We start from the raw sequence: 22,079 nt of genomic DNA on the forward strand, positions 1-22,079 counted from the left end.
AAGTTTTCTAGGGACGGAAAATTACGCCATAGTAATTAGTGGAGAGAAGAATAAATGACATTTGTGGTGAGATCCCTTAGGTTTCCATTCTGATCAGAGTCGTGCCTGTAATAGATAAGCGCACTATGAACTATAATTCTTCAAGTTTTCGTAGCCTTGGGTGCAAGCGGGAACAGTGAAAGTTTGTTTTTTTTTTCAAAAGTTTGGAAATATAAAGCAAGCCGCTGCAGATGTCAAGTCCAGTTAATAACCAAAATTTTTAACATGGTTCCCTTTTACTTCACAGCACTTCCTTCACATCATCTTTTTCGATATGAATAAATCAAAAGGAAAAATAAATAAATTAACAGCTAGGAAGTTTCAACCAACTGAAGTGGTTTTCAGCGAGTTTATGAGTATTGAAGCTAAAAAGCTATAAAGAACTTGTGAAATTACTATAACATTTCTAAAATGCACTTACGTGGAACAATTGCAACATTAAGGGGTCTATGAAATCTGATAACCAAAAAATCTAAACGTGTTTAAATTTTGATTTAAAAAAAAAGTGTGTAAGTAACTCCTTCCTCGGGGAAACTTTTTTGCGAAGTTCTTTCGCTTTAGCATCGAAACTGTCTCTCTCTCTCGTTGACACAATTATAAGCGTCGAATAGCAACAGTATGGTTGTTGTTGGAATGTCTGAAAAACCGAAGTGATACCATGGTTATGTGTTTATGTGTCTGAGTGGATTGTGGCCTGCCTTTAATTGGCATCATAAAAAAAGCAACTGCATGCTTTGTTAGTGATCATCTAGCTTACCAAGAAAGGAAGAAAAACAAAGATAAAAAGGGGAAAAAAGGATTAATGTCCACTTTCCATACCGCTCCTGCCCACTAAGTTTAGACAGACTATAAATGATGTCATAGCAGGAATATCAGTATCATTTGATGAACGAGAAGATCGCCAGACGTGTCATTATCATAGCGAGAAGACAAGCGAGATGCAGTGGGGAATCAATATCATGATGGCCTTATTAACGAAAGTTTTTCTTCTCTTTCTCGGCACTATTTGTGCAGTAGTAATGGCTAAAGGTACGGCTAATTGTGATAATTATGAGTTGGTTAATGCAATTTTAAGTCAGCATGGATGGAAATCAGTTCAATGCACTTCAGTTGTGTATTGCATACCTCTCCATTTTTTTTACTCACAAAACAGTTGAAGTTTGACTCTAGATTGCTTTCAAAAAAAGGATGGAAATTTACGCAAATAACTAAACGCAAATCACTTGCTTAGATAACAAACTTTCTGATTTAAAATCAGCGACAAGAGGAAATTCAGGGGGTCATTCGGGCTCCTGAATAAACCATGAACTAAGTCGCCCGGGGTAAAATACGCTAGAATCATTGATTTAAAAGTATTTGGTCAATTTGGTGTTTGGAATAACCAACGATATGTATATATATAAGTGGTACAAGCCGACATCTTTCATTTGAGCTCTAAATATTGGTAAGAAACGAAACCGCAGCAATCCTAGAGTTCTTCTTCAAATAGATAAAGGGGGTAAGTTTCCTGAGAAACTGTGGTGTTGCGTCGGTGGGAGAGTATAACACGAGGGTAATTTAGTATTATCAACTTAGGTTATAGCGTAAATTGGCCACCGTAAAGAGTTTGAAGCTGACGTTTCGAGCGTTAGCCTTCGTCAGAGCGATTATTCTGACAAAGGACTAACATAACGCTCGAAATGTCACCTTTTAAACTCTTTACCGTCGCCAATTTGCGTTAACAACTCAGATGATAATATTAAATTACCTTGTTCTTCTTCAGATAGACGAGTGAAAATTTAAAGGGGTCTGCGGATTTAAAAGTAACACAAACTAAACAGATTTAGAGGATTTGCCGATTTGTAAAAAAAAGTCTTTAGAGGATCCTAGATTGGCTTATAATGTTGCCTCAGTGTAACTGTTTGTTTTCCATATGGAATAGGCTTTAGACTCTCTTTCCCGTGGTCCTTAATAACAAACAAGCATGCAATCGATTCTTCTGTATCTTGAAAGGACCCAACTATTTGATAACTATATTAAAATAACTTTAGGACTTTTTTGGTATGTATAAGTTGATATTTGTAATTCTCAGTGGCGATTACAACCCAATGAATGACCAGAACAAAGGTTCTCGTAATAAGATATTAAACACAGATGAAATATGGGCAAACAGAACTTCTGATACGTCTAGATACGAATGGACCAAACTTCTTGTGAGAGAAGATAATTGTTTATATGTAGTCTAGCCAGTCGAAGAAATAACTGTGTGTGGGACGTATTTAGGAGTATGACAAGTGTTTGCAGTCGAGCATCTTAATTCGTTATTATCCTGAAACAGTGCCAAATGGTACAGACATCACGTCAGCTTCACTCGCAATGACATATTTTCGCTAGCTAGGCTCATTGCAAATAAATATAATTTCTTAACCGATTGCTTTCCTAAGCTCTCCGATTCCTCTTACTCGAAAAATGTTCAAACTCCTAAAAGCTTCAGCGAAATTATCACCTTGATGTCAAAAAGAGATTAGCGACCTATAAATGTAAATTCCCTGTGTTTGAAATTGCTGAGATTCCTAGAATGAAAAGGCCAAAACCGGCAATGGCTTTGAGGAATTCTACAGTCGCTTCAGTGTTTTGTTGCATCCCCGCTAGTTTTGTTAAATCTTCAGACACATAAAAGCCTTACCCAAGCTTAGTTAATGGAAATATCTTTGCAGGAAAGTAAGTATTGCCATGAAATGAACATCACTTAGGATGCACAGACCTCGTCCTTAATCGTTTCGTTTACTGTTGAGTGCTCGAAAAATAAAATGGTGAAAGAGAAAGATTGGTTGATGTTAACGAGAAGAGAACTTTCAAAGGCATATTAATGTTTATAGTATGGTACGCAATGGCAACAAAAGGCGCCAAATGAGCACGAACTTGACCTAAACGTGAAAATCTTTTTCGGTGAGTTAAACATCTTTAAAAATGGAATTACAAAGTAAAAGATTCTTTTTTTCATTAGTCGAGCATTTTGGGATGCTGCGATAATTCTGTGAAGACCTTCCTTGGAACAGGTTTGGCTCCAAATGTGCAAGCATCTCCCTGAATACTCATGCTTCCTTTTCTTTTCAGGCGAGGGTACTTTTGGAATTGTGCAACCTTTTCCTGAAAATATCTTCCCTTTGGAGTACACTACAGCCAGTGTTACTTGCATTGCCTTTGATGCATCTGGAGTAAGAGAACCCGAGGAAATCTTGTTTTTCAGGAGAGATGATTTAAATATCTATACGAAGTTGAAACCGAGCGAAAAATTATCGTTTTCACACCGAACGGAATATTTAGGCGAGTACACACATGTTTTCTTTGAGTTTCTCCCTTTTATCTTCTTCTTTCTGGTTTACAATACATTTATTCTTCTCTCCACTTATTACTTTGGCGTAATTTTTCGTCCTTAGAAAACTTATGAAAATTGTCCCCGTTATTTATTTATGTTATTGCAGTACCTTACGACGCAACATTTCCCGGCCCACTTTTTTACTGGTGGATATGCAAAGCACAAGAAGGAGTTATTGCGGATTTGTCATGCAAAGACAGTTTTTTTTTTTCAGATAACATTAACAGCTCAAACACCTTATTTTTTTAGATGGAAACCCTAAACTTTTTAACACCATGACAATCACGAATGTGGGAATTGAAGATGGCAGTCAGTACGGAAACTTTGAAAGTTACGAGTGCCATGCTTTTGCCAAGAATGAATCAACTCCGAAGAGACACGGTTTTAGTATCAGCGTTATAACAAGTAAGCTTTTACATCTATAAAGTGCAGTTTTACGGACTCGACAAGTTTATTGATCTTTGCCTATCCATTCTACTTGCAAAGTGCATGTAGACACATCTGTTAACTTATCTTAAAAAACTTATTACATTTTGGTAATAATTCAACTAATCTCCTATCCAGGTCCTACCGTGTAACTCTTGAAATGAACAATAACTGAAAAGGAAAGTCTGGGTACGAGACAGCAATTCAACTTAACCATATTTTGACCTAAGGTTGAATTCCATGCATTCATTACTATTATGACCGAGCCCTGTGAATAACTTTGTCAACAATTTTTTTTTCCAATTATTTAAGTTGCCTATTTTCTTATATATTAGGAGACGAAATCCCTAAAGCTGTTGTGGTCCCACATACCAATTTCGTCGATAAGTTAACACTCAGCTGCAGCTTAACCAAAAGAGGAAACAAGTATGGCACTCCATTGAAGAGGATTTCTTGGTATAAAGATGGAAAATTGTTGGTGAGTTTACGAAATCCAGATCCAGAAATTGAAAAGGTTCTTATTGCTCCACTTAAGTTTGAAGATGTTGGAGTCAGAGATGGTGGAAACTATACCTGTCTGTTGGAAGTAAAGTTACGACACATCAAAAGCTACAATGTCTCAGATTACATTGTAATTCACAGTAAGTAAAGTACATAAGAGTATTGTATGAGAATTGGTAGCTTCCCAATACTCATGTATGGCCAGTCCTTTGCGTAGATGGAAACATATCATATTGATCCCAATCGGGCTAACCGTCAGACAATCTCGTTTTTCATTGGTTTTCAACTTTATTGATACATTTGTTGAATACAAGTCCGTTAGGAACTTCAGAATACTGATCTATTGGCACATTTTGATCCCTCTGCGTAAGGGTGAAAAACGGTCCAAAAAATGTAATAATGTTTCCAAATCAGTCAGTGAAAACCCAACGATGTTTTTTGACATTTTTGGGAGAAACATGCGTCTTATTCTCATCATCATCATCAAAATGATCATCATCGTTATCGTCGTCGTCATTACATCATTATTATCACTATTTACTTTTATTCTAGTTGAACCATTGTTTAAAGATAAAGATAAAAAAACAGTCAAGGCAAAGCCGGGAGTCAATGCAACTTTGGAGTGCAGTGCCAGAGGATACCCTCTGAAGGTGGAATGGAAATTAAAGAATGAGCGCGACGAAACAGTTACATCTTGCATAAGTAAGTTTGAGCTGGACATGATTGCTTTTAGTTAAGCGTTCAATTACGTCAGTTTTACATTATGTCTGTCACTCAGTTAATCAATCAATCAATCAATCAGTGAGTCAGTCAGTCGTTCAGTCTGTCAGTCAGTCAGTCAATCGGTCAATCAGTCAATCAGTGAGTCATTAAGTCAGTCAGTCAGTCAGTTTGTCAGTCACTTAATCATTTAGTCAGTCAGTCAGTTATTCAGTCAATCAGTCAGTCAGTCAGTCAGTCAATTATTCAGTCTGTCTGTCTTCCGGTCCCTCGGTTACTCAGTCAGTCAAATTATTGATCATTTCTAGAACAGTAAGTTTGTTGGTCAGTTTGTTTGTTCACTGTTGGTCGTTGTGATTCAGTAGGATCAACCATCTTACTAATAAGTCCGCCGGCGAGTCAGTCAATTTGTCAGTTCCTTACCAACCATTGGCCGTCAACCAAAAGTTGCTCGGTCAATCAGCTTCACAACTCTCTTTAATGTTATTTTTTAGATTCTTCGACGGACGAGCATTACAATGTCACCCATAACGGACCTTACGATCCCTATTACTTGACCATCACGGACATGAGCAAAGTTCACTTTGGAGTTTATTACTGCTGTCTGCAAACAGGCTGCTTTAACAACATCACTGAAGATCAGTGTCAGCGCTTTGACCTCGTTGAAGCCGAAGGTAGGGGGGGAGTCATTATTTATTGCCCGGGGGAAGGGGGGTGGGGGAGGTCAGAGAATTTTGGTTGTGTGGCAATAAAATTTTCCTCCCTCAAGACTCTGTAGTATTGTAATGATCCCTTCTCATTGGCTGTCAATTGTTAACAGTCTCCCTCTTTATACTCTGTTAGCGTAGACTGATCTTCCCTCCGTACCCCCTGAAAACCATGTGCTCACTTCCAAAAGTCCTCCCCTCACAAGCAATAACTGATGACCGGTTTATTTGCTTGTTACTTATTTGCTTATTTTGCAACTTTGTAATTGTAATACAGCAGTATGAATTAAAGGAATTCCGTATACATGAATATAATATAACTGAAAATTTAATATGCAGCGAGGAAACCCGTAGAGAAACTTCGTAGAGGCCTAAGCTTGCTAGAAGGTCCTGTTATTTTATAAAGTGAGATGTCAATTACATGGCGTAATTTAAGTACAAAATATTTTAGGTTAAAAAGGAAAGAACACACAGACACAGAAAACAACAACAACAATAGCAGGCACTGAAACAAACACATACTCAAGAAGCTCGAGAAAAGTAGGAAAAAAAAAAGAAAGAGGGGAGACAACTTGGGAGAAATGCTCGTAATTTAAACTTAACAGGGAAGGGGTCCAACACTTTGGATTTCTATATTGAAAAATTTAGTACCTTAGGAACACAACTTAAATTGTCTCTTATATGTTCTGTAAAGGAGTATGTAAAAGGAATTGCGTTGTCTGGTGTAATAGAAATGAATGCGACTCGACAACGAAAATAATATTTCATAACATCAGGAAGACGGCCTATCTTGAACGAAGAGATAATCTTTCCTATTTAAAATAGGTGTATGTTGTATAAATTGAGAATTTTAATGCTTGAATAAAGGTTCATCATGAGCGTTAAAGGTACTTCTTGATATAATCCAGTCCTTAGGTTTCTTTGACTACTCTGACGTTAAGGCTGTATGCAGAGTTAAATTCGGCGAAAACAAAAACAGAAAGAAAAACAAAATCGAGTACAACAGCTGAAAAAGTATAGTATAACAGTTGAAAAAAAGGGTTTCCCGTCTTGGGCAAAAGAGCTGCGTTTGTGACTTAAAGAAGTCACTAACGCAGCCCACGAATAGAAGTTGAGACCTTGTACATTTGTGAAGAACTGACCTAACTGGGTCTTAAACAAAACCGAGAGACTATAGATTTTATAATTTCTAAGCAAAACCGAATTTGATATAAGGCTGATTTCTGAATATATACGGTTTACCAGATGCAGCATCGGTTTTATCATAAAGCCTTCTACAACAGTCCTTAGTTTTCTGAGCTACTGTCAGCTTCCTATTTCCTAGCTGGCGAGTTCTAATATCTCACCAGCGGATTTCTTTTTTCTCGCTAAATAGTTTCCTTTTTTTTGGCAAGCAAGTGAAAATCAATCTCGCCAGTGATTTTCTATTATAAGTCTCACTCTGTCTCACTCTCATTCTCAGGCTGTAACGGCTCGCCATAAAAATGCTAAGAGAGAGAGGAATATAGTTTGTCACATGAATAGTTTGTTATCCTTTCTTTTAATTTAATTCTTTATTCTTCCATTTTAACCATTTGCTTTTTTTTCCAAGGTGATTTTGATCAGATTGCTGGGACGACACCTGTGGTCTTGCATGACGTGTTTCTCATCTTGGCTGTCTCAGTCGTGCTACTTTTATTGTAGAATCATAGTTAATTGTTAGCCAGTCCACTACCATTGAATTAGTTTATAGCAACGACGTCAAACGTTAAGTTATATCCAGTTAAATTTTGTAAGAGACAGTACTGAACAAGTTTTCCCATTGAAATCGGCTGAATCTCAGCCTAGAAGGCATGTTGCTTTTAGAGGATATCAAACACTAAAAATTGTTTCCTTTTTTATCTTTAACCAAGAATGAAAGGGAAAGAGAGAACCTTACTTAGAGAGAGTCTTGCTGCTAAACACGCACCTACCTCCTGCCCGAAACACCTATTACAAAGATCAAGAATATTTAGAGTGGAACCTCTTAACTATACCAAAGTTGTAGTTAAAATTCATAGATACAATTTCGTAGGATACTTTCGTGTTTATTATACTTTCAGAGTAAAAAACAGCTCTCTTTGTGTTACATCATTTATCATCATTACAACTAATTGGGTAAGGTATTATTTGTTGTTTGCAATGCGCAAACATATGGGGGGGGGGGGCAAACATAGGAGAGAATATAATATTGAAGGCTGTAGGCAGTAAATGACAAAATAGTTTATCTTCCTCGATAAATCTGCGTCAGGTAGACTTGCCGCTCAAGTAGATGACGAAAATATAGATCACAAAAATAGCCCGTCGAAATCAAAGGAGCTTAGAGACGCTTTCCAAGTTAGCTACCGTCAGTAAAATGAAAAGTGTACCAGTCGAGTGGTCAAACTATGAAAAATGGGTGAACTAAAATAAGTAAACAAAGGAATGGACGGACAAACCGACGCTTGAACGACTCGACGAACTAAACAGAGAATGGCTTTCGAAACGCATGAACAAATGAAGGAAAAACCGAGTTAATGGAGGAAGGAATAAAGGGACTCGTGATCGAACTTAAAAAGCACAAGCTAATACCCCATTCACACCAGCAAAACATGTTTTGTTAAACTGGTTTTCATTGAATGAAAATTATAAACAGAGAACTGAAAAACTTGATTTTCCATTGGATTCAAGTACTTGCTAACTTGCATTTCCAATGTGCTACATTCAAGTCAAAAATATTCGGTTAAATAGTTTCTATGAAGAAAAAAAAAATTAAACTGTGTTTAACAAAACAACTTTTAAACATGTTTAAGCTTTGGTGTGAATGGGGCATAAGACGCAAGGAAATTTGCTTTCGCAGTTTGGTTTTTCCCTGCATTCTTAACCCCTTCATTCCTTAGATCAAAGAGACTTATAACTGATGATTATAAATGTCTTCGTTGACAAGTGCCATTTATTTTCCCTAATCACCGTGAGAAGTTTTATGTATAGCGGCAGCGAGAAAGTGCAGCAGAGCTCCTCATCACTTCAATCTTCAATCTTCACGAAAAAATACGTGGGCTAGGAATGACTGGAAAAAAATTAATTGACGGAGATATATGAATGAAAGAATGGCCTCAGACGCTTAGATGATGTTCCCTCACAATTTCATCGGATCTTTCCTCAAAATGGCAGGCTCTTTTAAACACCTGCACTCTCAAGATCTTAGCGGCTTATTTTTTCAATTGCCGATAACTACTGGCTGTGTTGACAACAGCTGGAAATGAAAATTTCTTCTGACCAAAGCGATGTGATGCATTCGCATCCTACTTTAAATACGCTTTCGGTAAGTCTTGCAAGTCAACCCGTTCAATTTTGCCATTTGTATCGAAAATTGAACGACATAAACCAAATGAATTCAACGAGAAAAAACTTCATTAAATTTCCCTTGGGTCTAGCTAAAGTGTCTCATTTGACTTTAGTTACCTGGTTGAAAAAGACCAGACTTAGACGCCCCACTGCAACAAACAAACGAGCAAACTCACACAACTTCAAAGCATACATTTGAATTTATTCACAATTACTTTCCTTGCAATTTACAGAGGTATTCTTTGTACACTAAGCATCGATGGAAGTGAATAATACTCTCTGTGAGATCATTTGATGGTTTTAAGAAAACATTGTCGTGACAGTTATTGAGCTTGAGTTCGTTTACCAAACCAGTACCGTTGGTATTTTTTTCAGAAGTGTACATGAGCTTTTTTTTTCTTGCGAGCTCTAAAAATTGACAGGTATCAATTGTCACAGAAACTTGTGAAAACAATGTTTCAAAGTTTGTTTAGAAGCCTTTTAAATCACCTTTAATTCATACTACCTCCGTTTTAACTACTCTTTACTCACTCAAAGATTGTTCAGTTTAATGAGGATCTTGCCGTAATTATACAGCCCTAAATAATTCGGGTTATTTTGGCAGGAATTTCGTAAAGTTTTAGAAAAAAATGAAAATGTTATTCACCAGCTTACGTCGGTCCGTATTGGGTAAAACTGTGCCCTCTGTCTTGGTTCTGAGAGCTTACTCATTTTATGTCTTCGGAGCCGAGAAATGTCAAGAGACAATGATCACGCCGTTCAACCTTACTCTTTCCTCTTCACTTGCTCTCTTTGTCCGAATTGAAAGTCCCTATAAATGCAAAGTTTAATGGTTTTCGAAGAACTTAATTATTTATCTTAGTATCTTTCATCAGAAGAGTTCACGAGTTCCTGTGTCAAAGAACAGGTAAAAACCCCTTAAATGAAAACTTTATTTATCGTCCATGATGATTGCTCCGACGACCAAGCGCACCGCTCACCTAATCTAGTGCGGACCCTTTCTTCGTGTTATCATCCACCATTTTAGATCGTTATGTGGATTACTGCTGCAGCTTTGGGTGCAGCACTCCCGGTTCTGCTCCTGCACTTTCGGTGCAGCACTCCCGTTCCTGGTTACCGGTTACCGGTAACCCATTGCACATTATCCATTGCACATTACCCATTGCCTATTCCTGATGTTAGTTACATCTAGATGCAGGGGTGTTCGCATGGGACCGAATACTTTGCATTCCAGGATAAAAGAAAGGAAACTACCCTTGAATAGCAGACACGAATCTTTTGAAGAAGAAAGAGATTTGCCTATTTTTCCTGGTTTGGCGGCTTACCGTAATTTCCGGCCGATTACCCGCGGGTAATCTGTTAATTTTTCCACAAACAGTTGTTGGTGCGGGTTATAGGAAGGTGCGGGTAATACGGTAATTTTTAAAGCTTCCGGTATGGTTTTAAAACTGTAAGCAGGAAAAAAAACAGAGATGATAAGATCCATTAAAGATACTATTCAAAAAAACCTGTATAATAACTCATTTATTTCGCGCAGATTGCTCGTCATAATAAGAGAGTTTAATGCTCTCGATGAAAGCCGATGCAAATCGAAAACATACAAAACTCGTTAACAAAGCTTTTATCTTGTTTGTACTCTTACTTTCTTACCTTGTCAATTTCAAAGCTTGTTTCTTTGTTAAGGGTGCGGGTTATCTGCCAGTGCGGTTAATCCGTTGAAATTTTTTTCTCGTCATTGCAAAAATTGACCCATGCGGGTAATCTGTCGTGCGGGTAAATGGACGGAAATTACAATTAATTGAGGCATTGAAGTTGGGAAAACGCCTTTCATGAAGGAAATCTAAACCGTCTATAATATGGCCATACCATTCCTTTATTAGCTATCCTGCAGCTGATCCTTAAACCTTCTTTGTATTTGCTGATCTATTTGACATCCTCGTATTTTTGGTGGTGACGGCCGCCCATAACATACCGATCATCGTCTCATAAATAAATAATTCACGTATGTCTCAAGGCTTAGCTGTGGGTGCATTAGGTCCGTCAAGGAAATGAGGTCAATATGAACGTTCTAAAGAAAGTTTTCCATCTACTCCTCATTACATGTGCGGCAGCAATGGCTCAAGGTAAGTATTTTTCTAAGCAATTAGAAAAATAACAGTGATGGCTGAGCAGCCTGTCAGAAATGTCATTTAAGAGCGCTTGTCTATAAAAATCAGGCAAATTCTAAATTTCGCGGCAAGGGTGAAAAATTCGATTTCTCTCTTATTTTAACATTAGATAGGCTAGACTATAACTAAAATCACTAGATACTTTTTTTGGCAAAATGTCTTTTTATTTCAGAGAAAAATACAAATAAAACAATTCCGTTAAAATCGTCATTTTTAGCTACAAATTATTGCACAAGTTTGAGGGCTTCGCATTCAAAAACGAATCACAATCTCGTCTTTGACACTATTACAAAAATGTTTACAGAATAAAATATTTTGTAGGTTCCAAGAGTTCAATTCTGATAGTGCTTAATTATATGGAGTTTTGCCCTTCACCTACCCCCTAAAGTTCCTTTGTCACCGGTATTGCGTGACAACCCAAATACTCAAAGGGCGTTCATGTTTGTAGTCAACTCAGTTTAGCATTGAATGAGACTGTCAGATGTAATTTTTTAGTGCATTGTAAACTGAGCAATACTCGCAGTCAACTGAACCGTTGAATAAGATGCCACAGTGAAGAAAGATGTCGAACGTTTGACAACAAGATGGTGTTCGACAGGGTTGATGGTTTCATTGGACGTTATCGCTTATACAGACCTAAATACGACGAACGACAAGAGAATCACACTAAAATGGTCTCTGGATCGGTCTTCTGCGGCAAATGAGGTCAGAGCATTTGGAAATATCTTTCTATGTAAATTTTTCGGCCTCATATGGGTTGAAACATATTAATTTTATTCACGAAGTATTTTTACTGAAGAGAAATGCATGCTTTCGAAATTAAATTATTTTAAGCGCAAAGAAGAGAATGTTTACAAAAATCATTTTGTGAGGTCTTACGAGATCGAAAAAGAAGATTTGAGTGTTTAAAAGACGAGATAGTGATTCGTTTTTGCACGCGAAGCCCTCAAACTAGTGCAATAATTTGCTGCTAAAAATGACGATTTTAACGGAATTTCGTTATTTGTATTTTTCTCTGAAATAAAAAGATATTTTGCCAAAAAAAGTATCCAGTGATTTTAGCTATAGTCTAACCTATCTAACATTAAAATAAGAAAGAAATCGAATTTTCCACCCTTGCCGCGATATGATTGATTTTTACAGACAAACGCTCTTAAGAGCGAAATTAAATTCCTTTACCACATACCGATCATCGTCTCATGAATAATTCACGTTTGTCTCTAAGCTTAGTTGTGGGTGCCTTGGACCCGTCAGTGAAAGGAGGTCAATATGAACGTTCTAAAGAAAGTTTTCCATCCACTCCTCATCATATGTGCGGCAGCAATGGCTCAATGTAAGTAATTTATTGTTTTAATTCACTGTTTATAGAAATGGAATCTCAAACCAAAGAGTTTGGATCGAATACATTTCAAGCTGAACTTCGAGTTGAAGTTCGAGTAAGACTTCGAGTTGGACTTATCAAATTGAGAAGATAACTGAAATACATCTTTAAAAGAAAATGCAGAAACATTTATTCAAGCTATAGAGGAGAGCATCATGTTTGCAAAAGGCGACACCTTAAGTGTGCAATCACAATCTTCGATCGACCACTAAGAAAGAAGTGATGTTTACTTTCAGATTTTGTAATGTCTATAAGCGTAAGATGTTATAGCATCTTCACAAATGTATCTCATATCATTGAAGCAGCTGAGTGACACTTAATTTAATTCATAGCTGTAGGCCATCAACAGACACCCGCCAACTAGAACCAACTAGAACCAACTTTACTGAAATATTATGTATTACATGGTAGGTTCGCACCGCGTGCGGAGGGACAGATACTCTATCCCTCACATACATACATACATACATACATACTTTATTTATTCCAGAAGCAGATGATAACTATTATATACAAATAAAACTAAAAAGAAAATACTTCTAGAAAAGGAAGTTAAGAGGTTATCCCTGTGTAAAAACTCCCTTAAAAGAAAAGACAAAATATAAATCAAAATCATTACAATCAAATATTTAAGTACGATTTAAGTTTAGATTTAAAATGCTGAAAGCTGTCAGCTTCCACTATATCACCCGGTAACTCGTTCCATAATTTGACAATCCTAATAAAAAAAGAATTTTTGTAACAATTAAGTCTAGCTGGTTTAATATAGAGTTTGTATTGATGATTTGCTCTCGTAGACCGAATCGTGGCAATATCAAAGAAGTCTTCAAAATTTAAATGATAAAAACCAAAAACTATCTTATAACATTCGACTAAAGATAAGTAAGTTCTACGGTCAGAGAGAGTGGGCCATTTTAACAGTTTGCATCGGTCTTCATAGGACATTTCTCCTTTGCGTTGATTTAAAGCGAGTCTTGAGGCTCTTCGCTGTACATTTTCAAGGGCATGGATGTCCTTAACAAGGTAAGGACACCAAACAGGTACCGCATATTCCAAGATTGGCCGTACCAGAGACATGTACAGCATAGAAAAAACATTTGTGTTAGCGGTGCCTACTGAGCGTTTAATGGAACCTAAAACTTTGTTCGCTTTATTGACAGTGATACTTATGTGATGGCCCCATGAAAGATCTCTAGTTAGTGTGACACCGAGATCTTTAAAATTAGTCACGTCTTTCAGGGGCTTTTCTAAGAAATAATTAGTTACCGACTTATCGCGTAAATGCGTGATTCGCATAGATTCGCATTTGTCTGCGTTGAAACGTAGCTGCCACTTACGAGCCCATGCGCTAAGATTATTAAGATCATCCTGAAGAAGCTGACTATCTTTCTATCTCACAAACTAACAAAAGCTCTGAACTCTTACAATGTTCAAACAAAACTAAAATCAACTGTCCATTAATATCGTATTAAGTTAACACCTAATCCTTTAAGTATGGTGGCTCATGCTTTTCTCGTCTGGGTCTAGTTACTGCTGGTTGGTTCACTGGTTGGTCATGTTCTGCTCCTTGTGTTGGTTCAACTTCCAGTTCTGGTGGTATCTCTGCATTGGGTGGTTCTGCTAATGTCTCTGCAGTGACCGTTGTATGGGTGCTACACTGATTTGAGTTCCCTTTTCTGGAATTTCAAGGTCTAAAAGTATCTGTGGTGGTTGTGTTCCCTCATTCACCTCCTCTTGATGCGGTGCTTCAACTCTGCAACATGACGCATAATGATTGTACTTGCCACACTTTAAACACTGTTTTCTGTATGTTGGGCAGTTTCGGCCCGGAGAATGTGTTCCTGTTTTTTCACAGTAACCACAACTCTTGCTTTTCTCTTTCTGTGCTTTGTGTTCTTGTTTTCTGGGAGGTCGCAGTGGTTTCCTCAATTTTCTTCTTTCTACCCACTTGCCTTGTCTAGTTTCCTTTTCAGCTTCTTTTAATCGTCATCCCGGTCCACCAGCGCTGTATCTGGTAAGTTGCAAGTTTCTTGATTTCTTTGCTGCCATAAATCTTCAGGGCACTCATGCGGTCCCTTGTTTCTTTAATTTCAAAATACAATGTTTCTTCTTCAAAGTCCTCCATCCACTCTTTCCATGCTTGCCCAATTTCCAAGAGGTTTTCCAGGAAAATTGTTCTTTTTCTTTTTCTGGAGAAGTCACAAACCAGACTGAACAATTCCTTGAACTGTTAAGCCTGACTTTGAACTTTTTTGTGCCTTAAAGATGTGAAAATATCATTGATATTAATATTTTGATCATACGCGGTTGTTTTGACTGAACACACAATGTTACTTGCAGTGTTTGAATAAATTATTTTTGCACTTGATGCATGCGCTTTGCTTCTGCATTATTTTGATAAGCTATCTCGTATTTTTTCAGGTATATTATTAATATGTAATCACATGATTTTCTGATGCTATTTGGAATAAATAGGCACTTGTAAATTTTTTCAAATATTACCACAAATTGCACTCGCCCTATGGGCTTGTGCAATTTTGTCAGTCTTTGAAAAAATTGACCTGTGCTTATTTATTCCAAATTTCATTCGAAATCATGTGATTACCTATACTAATATGTGTAATATATCAATGTAAATTACCAAGACAGATCTAAGCACTTTGGCTTAACTCTTTAGCCCCTAAGAGTGACCAGTGTCTAATTTCTCCTTACTATTTCACCCGTGAATCAAACATGAAAGTTATGAGAATAGAGGAAATGATCACCAACTAAAGCAGCTCTTGACTGTTACACAAATTCTCCTTGTCAGTCTCTCTGTGAATGTATGTAGAACAGTGTGGAGAATATGCATACTGATGTTAGGGGGTGAAGGGTTAATACTTTACATATCAAGGAGAGACAGCATAGGTTAAGTCACATTATGTGTTACATCTTTGGAAGGTATGAGTAAAAATCCATTACGGCTTCAAATTAAGATCTGTCATCCCATGCAGAAAAGTGCATCAATCTTTCAAATGTAGTTGGTTTTTTTGGCATCCTTGCAACCTTTTGAGTAATGTCAGTTTGGATCTCTTTCTTAGGAGGAGGTGCTTTACATATTAGATATTTGTATATGAGCATTTTCGGAGGTTTAATGGATATAAAATTGTCCTTTTTTTCTTTTAGGGGAACAACCATTTGGAATTGTGCAACCTTTTCCAGAGAACATCTACCCCCTTGAGTACACCTCAGCCAATGTTACTTGTATTGCATTTGATGCAACTGGTAAACAAGAACCAAAACATATAACGTTTTATAGAAGAGATGACTTTAGTCAATATAGAGAAGTAACAGGTGATAAGTACTTGTTCTCAAACAGAACAGAATATGTAGGTGAGTACATATTTGTATTACAGTTAATGCATCTAGCACCTGAAAAAGAAAACAACAACCTCTAAATCTCAAACTTTACTCCCAAAACAGGATTCTTAAACTTTTGTGCTTATTGTGTTATAAGTCACAACGGTGGAATTCTGTTTGAGGCGAGGGTGATATGAGAATTTATCAACAATGGTGAGGCATGATTTGCCTCCTGAAATATACAGGAGTGTTCTTTCAGTTCGTGAAAACTTCAAGATTTTCCTGAAACCTCTCACACAGAAAGAGAGATTTGAAGTTTTCATTTTCATATATGTGATGCATTAATTTTTCTTAAATTTGTGCCTGAAACTGAATCAGAACCCCCCTTCCCCTGCCCTTATTGCTACCCTCAGCCCTGGACCAAGCCAGTGATGTCCTTCTCTCCCTGCTAACAAGTAAAGTGTTTTCTTTGTAGGTGGAATAAAAAAATTATACACCACCATAACTTGGAAGAACATAACAATTCAAGATGACAGTCAGCTTGGACGCTATGAGTGCCATGCTTTTGCAGTGAATGAAAGTGTAAATGCAAAGAGGCATGGCTTTAGTGTCAGTGTTATTACAAGTAAGTCTGTTTACATTTCACAGGGAGTTTTGTTACCTCGTAGTCTCACAGTAAAAATAAGTGTATTTGTCTAGTCTATTTATCCTTTCAGTCAAGGAGTTTTAATGATGAGTTGTAATGATAAACTGTCAGGAAATGAGGGGAATACTAGGAAGGGGGGGGGGTAACTCTTCCAAAGACTGGCAAATTATTGAAGGGGAAGTAGCATGACTGCTTTTTGCTTTTTGAATAGGATGGGCAGTAACAGTGTGGCTACTTACAATAGCTCAAAGTCTGTGAACTTCCAGCATACATGTAGTGTAAGTGGTTAATGATCATCAAGATTTATGCCCCCATCTGAAATTGTAAAGTAGCTATTTTTACATAACGATTCACAGGTACAGTAGCAAAGTACCTCTATAAACCATCTCCACTCCAACAGAGAAAAAAATGTATTACTAATAAACAGAAAAATCCACCCACCCTGTTACTTGAGCACTATAAACAAGATGGCTAATAAACCTTGCTTAATGGTTTACACATTTTTGCATTTCAGGAAGTGAAATCCCAACAGTGTATGTCCCAGACTCCAATGTACTTAATCATGGTGATAACATCCTAATCTTCTGCAACCTCACTGAAAGAGGAAATGAATACAGCACCCCACTGAAGAGGATTTCCTGGTATAAGGATGGGAGGTTGTTGGAGAGTGTGCGGCATCCAGATCCAGATGCAAAGGATCCACTGGATTTTTTAGGCCCACTGAATCTTACAAATGTTGGTGTCCAAGATGGGGGAAAATACACATGTCGTTTGGTAGTAAAGTTAAGGCGCATCAAGGAGTACATTGTTGAAGATACAACAGTAATAAAGAGTAAGTACAATACACAATTGTGCTGATAGAAACGTTTTTTGTTTGAAGAAATTCTCTTTAAAAAGCTACAGTGGTTGTTCATTATGTAGGGGTACTTAAGAACCTTGGGCACACTGCTCAAAAGTCCAGTCAATAAAACCCTTTCACTCCCAAGATCTCATTAGTAATTCTCATCACTGTCTGTAATTAATTTTTTATAGTATTATTTCAGTTAATTTGATATTTTATCAACTAAAATCCCCTAACTGAAATATTTCTGTATTCTCATTACCTGTCTGCCTCATACTTTATTGATTATGCAATAAGAAAGGCTGTCTTGGTCACTTGCGGGCAGACAAGTGATGTGATTGAAGGTAACTATCAATTGGGGGGTTATCAGTTGATCCAATACTAAATTCTCCATATTTACATCATAAGAATTGTGTGGCAGACAGTCAGGAGAATTACCAATGATATCTTGGGATCACAGAGAATCAGCCAATTTAAGAACCTACAGGGCCCATCATTCAAAAGTCCAGGTAACTCAAAGGGGCCCAAAGCCAAATTTTAAAATTTGAATAGAAAGACTACAGTGTAGAAGGGTAAATTTCAACTCAAAAACCAGACCTTTCTTTTTCTTTTGTTTTTATCTCCATTGTTTTCAGTTTCAATACCTGAGTGTATAAACTGTAGCTTGATCTTGAAAGTAAAAGCTGCAAACAAAAGTTGGGCCGATGTTGTTGTTGTTGTTGTTTTTTCAATATTGTCTACTTTTGCTGACAAGCTGGCTGGCATTCATTCACTCTTGCAACATTCTGACCACCAAAAGCCATACCATATAAAAAAATTGTAATACCAAAGGATGAACACACAGTTTCATATTCCTGGAAATGCCACAATCTGATCAGTAATGTAAATCTCTTATTTTTCTGTCTTACTTGTCCCCATTAGCTAGTTGAGAGAATTTGTTGATATATGTGAGTGAAAAAAAGCACTTAAGCTGATAAGTTGATGTTGACAAACCTAGTTAACTTAGGATTTTTCCTTGTTGAACGCTTGTGACAAGATTAAAAAAACATCTTTCTTGAAGGTTATGTACTCTTTCAAGTACATACTGTAAGGGAGGTATTTTGTCATTTTTGACATTTTTCTGTGGTGCATGAGAGAGAGTTAATTCAGTTTCAGAGATCAGAGAATTTTTAGGTCGCTGCGCATAGTTTCCAGGTGAGATTTCAATGACCCAAGCTACAATATTCTTGTATTCTTATTGAGGAGTGGCAAATCTTTTCTCTCTTTTTTTTAGTGGGCAAAGAGAGTGGTTAACATACATGTACAGTACAAAGTGCATGTTGTATCATAATTCAAAGATTGCATTTATTTATGTATTTGCACACTTCAAGTGTTTTACTGGGTCATTGCCTGTGTGAAATATTCTAGTTGCTCCCAGGCTTGCAAAGCCAAAGGAAGACATTGAAAAGGTGGCATTCAAAGGAGACGATGTATCATTTGAGTGTGCTGCAAAAGGATATCCTTTAGAGGTGGAATGGAAAGTGAAGAAGAAGAATGAAGAAACTGTTGAGGCTTGTATAAGTAAGTTTTGTAGAATGATACTCCTTTTATTCAGGGCCCCTAAAAAAGTGACGTTTTCCTTGATTAATCATCAACTGCCCTTATTTAACAATAATTTGCCAAAGGGCAAGAGAATGTGATGGAATAATCCGCTCAAAAAGTATTCTATTGCTTTTTAACACTTCCTTGGAAACATTGACAAAAAGTGAGCTGATTGTCGCAAGATGTGAGCAATTCTCAACCAATCAGAGCATGCACATCTCTATAATCATCAGAGCAATTATACTGTCAATTAGTAACATATACTGAAACAGTTAATATCAGTGAAGTGGTGTTCTGATTGGCTACTCAAACTCAGAATATCATTTGTTATTCCTCCTGAGCAACTTGCATGGAATTTTTTCCAAAAATATTGTAATTGTTACAGGAATAAATAAGTTGCGAGGATCTTTTAAATTCGTTTCTTCACCGCAGTGCAAATATATGAATTCCATATATCATATAGATCCCGTACGGGCTTGATTTTTTTCAGGTCGTATATGTTTTCAACTACTAATTCAGTAGTGTTCTTAGCTGCGAGGATCTCTTAAATTTGTTTCTTCACCGTAGTGCAAATATATGCATTTCACATATATAAAATCATTATTCATCACTTTGATGGTTTATTTGGACCCAACATATTGACCAGCTCCCAGTTAGCTTGTGAGCTCAGTTGGTAGAGCGCTGCACCGGTATCGCAGAGGTCATGGGTTAGAATCCCGTACGGGCCTGAATTTTATTCAGGTCCTATTTTCAACTACTAGTTCAGTAGTGTTCTTAGCTGCGAGGATCTCTTAAATTCGAAGTTTAGGTCATCTTTCTGTGCTATATTGTCTTGAGCACTGTTTTAGTCGATAATAAAGCAATATTAGCCTGGATATTGGATATTAACTTCGCCACTTTGCAGCTTGGTGAATATCAACTACCAGCTAACTTCACTTCGGCAAATAGGTGTTAGTTAATTAATTTTTGTGGTCTTTTAATGACCAAATAGGCAAATGATCTGTTCTTCACGTATTAACTCTTTCTTGTTCTACCTTTCTCGATAGATGGATCAGGCGGACACTACAAGATCGATCAAGCCAGCATGTATGACCCTTATATTCTGACCATATCTGAACTGGAGTATAGCGACCGTGGATTTTATTACTGTTGTCTTCCTTCAAACTGCTCCGAAAATGTAGAAGATAAGTGCCAGCGATTTATTCTTCGTGTCAGAGGTGAGGCTGTACATAACATTAGGAAGACGGCCTATCTTGAACGAAAACATAATCTTCCCTGTATAAATTGAGAATTTTTAACTGCTTGAATATAGGTTCATCATGAGCGTTAAAGGTACCTCTTGATATAATCTGGTCCTTAGGTCTCCTTGACTACACTGACGTTAAGGCTGCATGAAGAGGTGAACTCGGTGAAAACATAAAAACAAAAACAAAATCAAAGGTGGATTATAACAGCTAAAAAAGGGGTTTCCCATCTAGGGCAAAAGAGCTGCGTTTGTGACTTAATCCAACGATGTCGAATGCTATTGATCGTAAATGGGATCCAACAGACGTACAAAATCTCGCCATCTCGAACAGAAGTTGAGACCGTGTACACCTGTGAAGAACTGTCCTAACTGGGTCTTAAACAAAACCAAGAGCTTATAAATTTTACAATTTCTAAACAAAACCAAATTTGATGTAAGGCTGATTTCGGAATATATGTGGTTCACTAGATGCAGTATCGGTTTGATCATAAAGTCTTCTACAACAGTCCTTAGTTTTCTGAGCTACTGTCAGCTTCCTATTTTATCGCTGGCGAGTTTTTAATTACTCGCTAAATAGTTTCCTTTTTTTTAGCAAGCAAGTTACGATCATTCTCGCAAGCGATTTTCTACAAAATCTCACTCTATCTCACTCTAAGTCTCAGGCTACAATGACTCGCCTTAAAACTGCCTAGAGACAGATGAATATAATTTGTCTCGTGTATTATTTTTTTATCTTTTCTTTTCATTTAATTCTTTATTGTTCCATTTTAACCATTTGCCTTTTTTCCCAAGGTGATTTTGATCAGATTGCTGGGACGACACTTGTGGTCTTGCATGACGTGTTTCTCATCTTGGCTGTCTCAGTCGTGCTACTTTTATTGTAGAATCATAGTTAATTGTTAGCCAGTTCCACTACCATCGAATTAGTTTATAGCGGAGCTCGCAGAGCATAGCTCCATAATTATAAAAATAGTAGTAACCCATCAAGCCGAAAAAATTAAGATGTACGACCGTACGACCGTACAAGGTGCTACTTTTAACATGCGTGGTCAACTGTACCGCGGGCACGTCAACGCCACAGCTTTGTCCAGTGGTCAGTGCACTGGGCTCCGAGTCGGACGACCCGGACTCTAGTCCTGGCCGGGGCAAGGCGTTGTGTCCTTGAGACGTGCGGAAAAAAAAATGCGAGTTCCGCTTTCAGGCTTGGCTAAATCTATATATTAAAGTTAAAAGACAAAATTGGCATCTAACAAGAATTTTCATTATGGGTGATTTTTGACTTATTTGAACGTGCAAATAAATGGAAATAATATCAGCATAAGCCATTCAGTAAACATTGTAATAGGCCAGTTGATCAATTCATATTCTTTTTGGCGGTCTTACCTTACAGGTAGAGTTTGGTCACCTTTTTAGGTTATTATAATCGTGAATTTAACATGGAGACAGATGTTTTTGCATAAACTGCGGTTTGCGGCTAGATATCAGTATATTAATTATTTTCCATTATGTTGCTAAAGATGATTAATTACTAAGAAAATGAGTCTACCTTATAAAAATTGATCCCGTGCAGAAATTTCCTGGAAGTAACCCTTCTTTATACTTTCATCCATTTAACACTCTCGTTTTTAGGCTAAATCCATGTCGAATCCTCGATCCGGAGAACAGTTTTTAAATTTGAATTTAGCACGTTCGACACCTCTTTTTCTTAGGGGTGACTTAAGGTATAAACATGTAGTACTTTTCATCTTCCGCACTGAATTTTTAATCAGATAACTTCTACG

General features: G+C 37.1%; 2 protein-coding genes across 3 annotated transcripts; both read left to right on the top strand.

The window, feature by feature from the left end:
• The first annotated feature begins 945 nt into the window (after nucleotides 1-945).
• On the top strand, nucleotides 946-7,679 carry LOC136280168 (hemicentin-1-like). Its single transcript, XM_066164897.1, has 7 exons — nucleotides 946-1,068; nucleotides 3,136-3,345; nucleotides 3,647-3,802; nucleotides 4,159-4,464; nucleotides 4,877-5,026; nucleotides 5,539-5,718; nucleotides 7,343-7,679. The coding sequence occupies exons 1-7, from the start codon at nucleotides 978-980 to the stop codon at nucleotides 7,432-7,434; spliced, it is 1,185 nt and encodes a 394-aa protein (XP_066020994.1). The 5' UTR covers nucleotides 946-977; the 3' UTR covers nucleotides 7,435-7,679.
• Nucleotides 7,680-11,686: 4,007 nt separating this feature from the next.
• Nucleotides 11,687-21,750, top strand: LOC131794697 (hemicentin-1). 2 transcript variants are annotated; one of them, XM_066166029.1, is made up of 8 exons: nucleotides 11,687-11,969; nucleotides 12,490-12,597; nucleotides 15,811-16,017; nucleotides 16,460-16,609; nucleotides 17,145-17,462; nucleotides 18,879-19,031; nucleotides 20,099-20,269; nucleotides 21,091-21,750. In XM_066166029.1, the coding sequence occupies exons 2-8, from the start codon at nucleotides 12,534-12,536 to the stop codon at nucleotides 21,180-21,182; spliced, it is 1,155 nt and encodes a 384-aa protein (XP_066022126.1). In that variant the 5' UTR covers nucleotides 11,687-11,969; nucleotides 12,490-12,533; the 3' UTR covers nucleotides 21,183-21,750. The 2 variants fall into 2 exon arrangements, with proteins under 2 accessions (XP_066022126.1, XP_066022125.1); XM_066166028.1 differs by having other exon boundaries at nucleotides 12,495-12,597.
• The last annotated feature ends 329 nt before the right edge of the window (nucleotides 21,751-22,079 follow it).

This window comes from Pocillopora verrucosa, chromosome 4, assembly GCF_036669915.1.
Source record: "Pocillopora verrucosa isolate sample1 chromosome 4, ASM3666991v2, whole genome shotgun sequence".
Lineage (NCBI taxonomy): Eukaryota > Metazoa > Cnidaria > Anthozoa > Scleractinia > Pocilloporidae > Pocillopora > Pocillopora verrucosa.

Bases quoted from the DNA above. Each gene is read 5' to 3' on its own strand.
- LOC136280168 (XM_066164897.1), top strand. From the start codon at position 978: ATGCAGTGGGGAATCAATATCATGATGGCCTTATTAACGAAAGTTTTT. The intron at 3,803-4,158 runs GTAAGCTTTTAC...CTTATATATTAG, and splicing joins TAGTATCAGCGTTATAACAA to GAGACGAAATCCCTAAAGCT. The intron at 4,465-4,876 runs GTAAGTAAAGTA...CTTTTATTCTAG, and splicing joins AGATTACATTGTAATTCACA to TTGAACCATTGTTTAAAGAT.
- LOC131794697 (XM_066166029.1), top strand. From the start codon at position 12,534: ATGAACGTTCTAAAGAAAGTTTTCCATCCACTCCTCATCATATGTGCG. The intron at 16,018-16,459 runs GTGAGTACATAT...TTTTCTTTGTAG, and splicing joins AAACAGAACAGAATATGTAG to GTGGAATAAAAAAATTATAC. The intron at 20,270-21,090 runs GTGAGGCTGTAC...TTTTTTCCCAAG, and splicing joins ATTTATTCTTCGTGTCAGAG to GTGATTTTGATCAGATTGCT.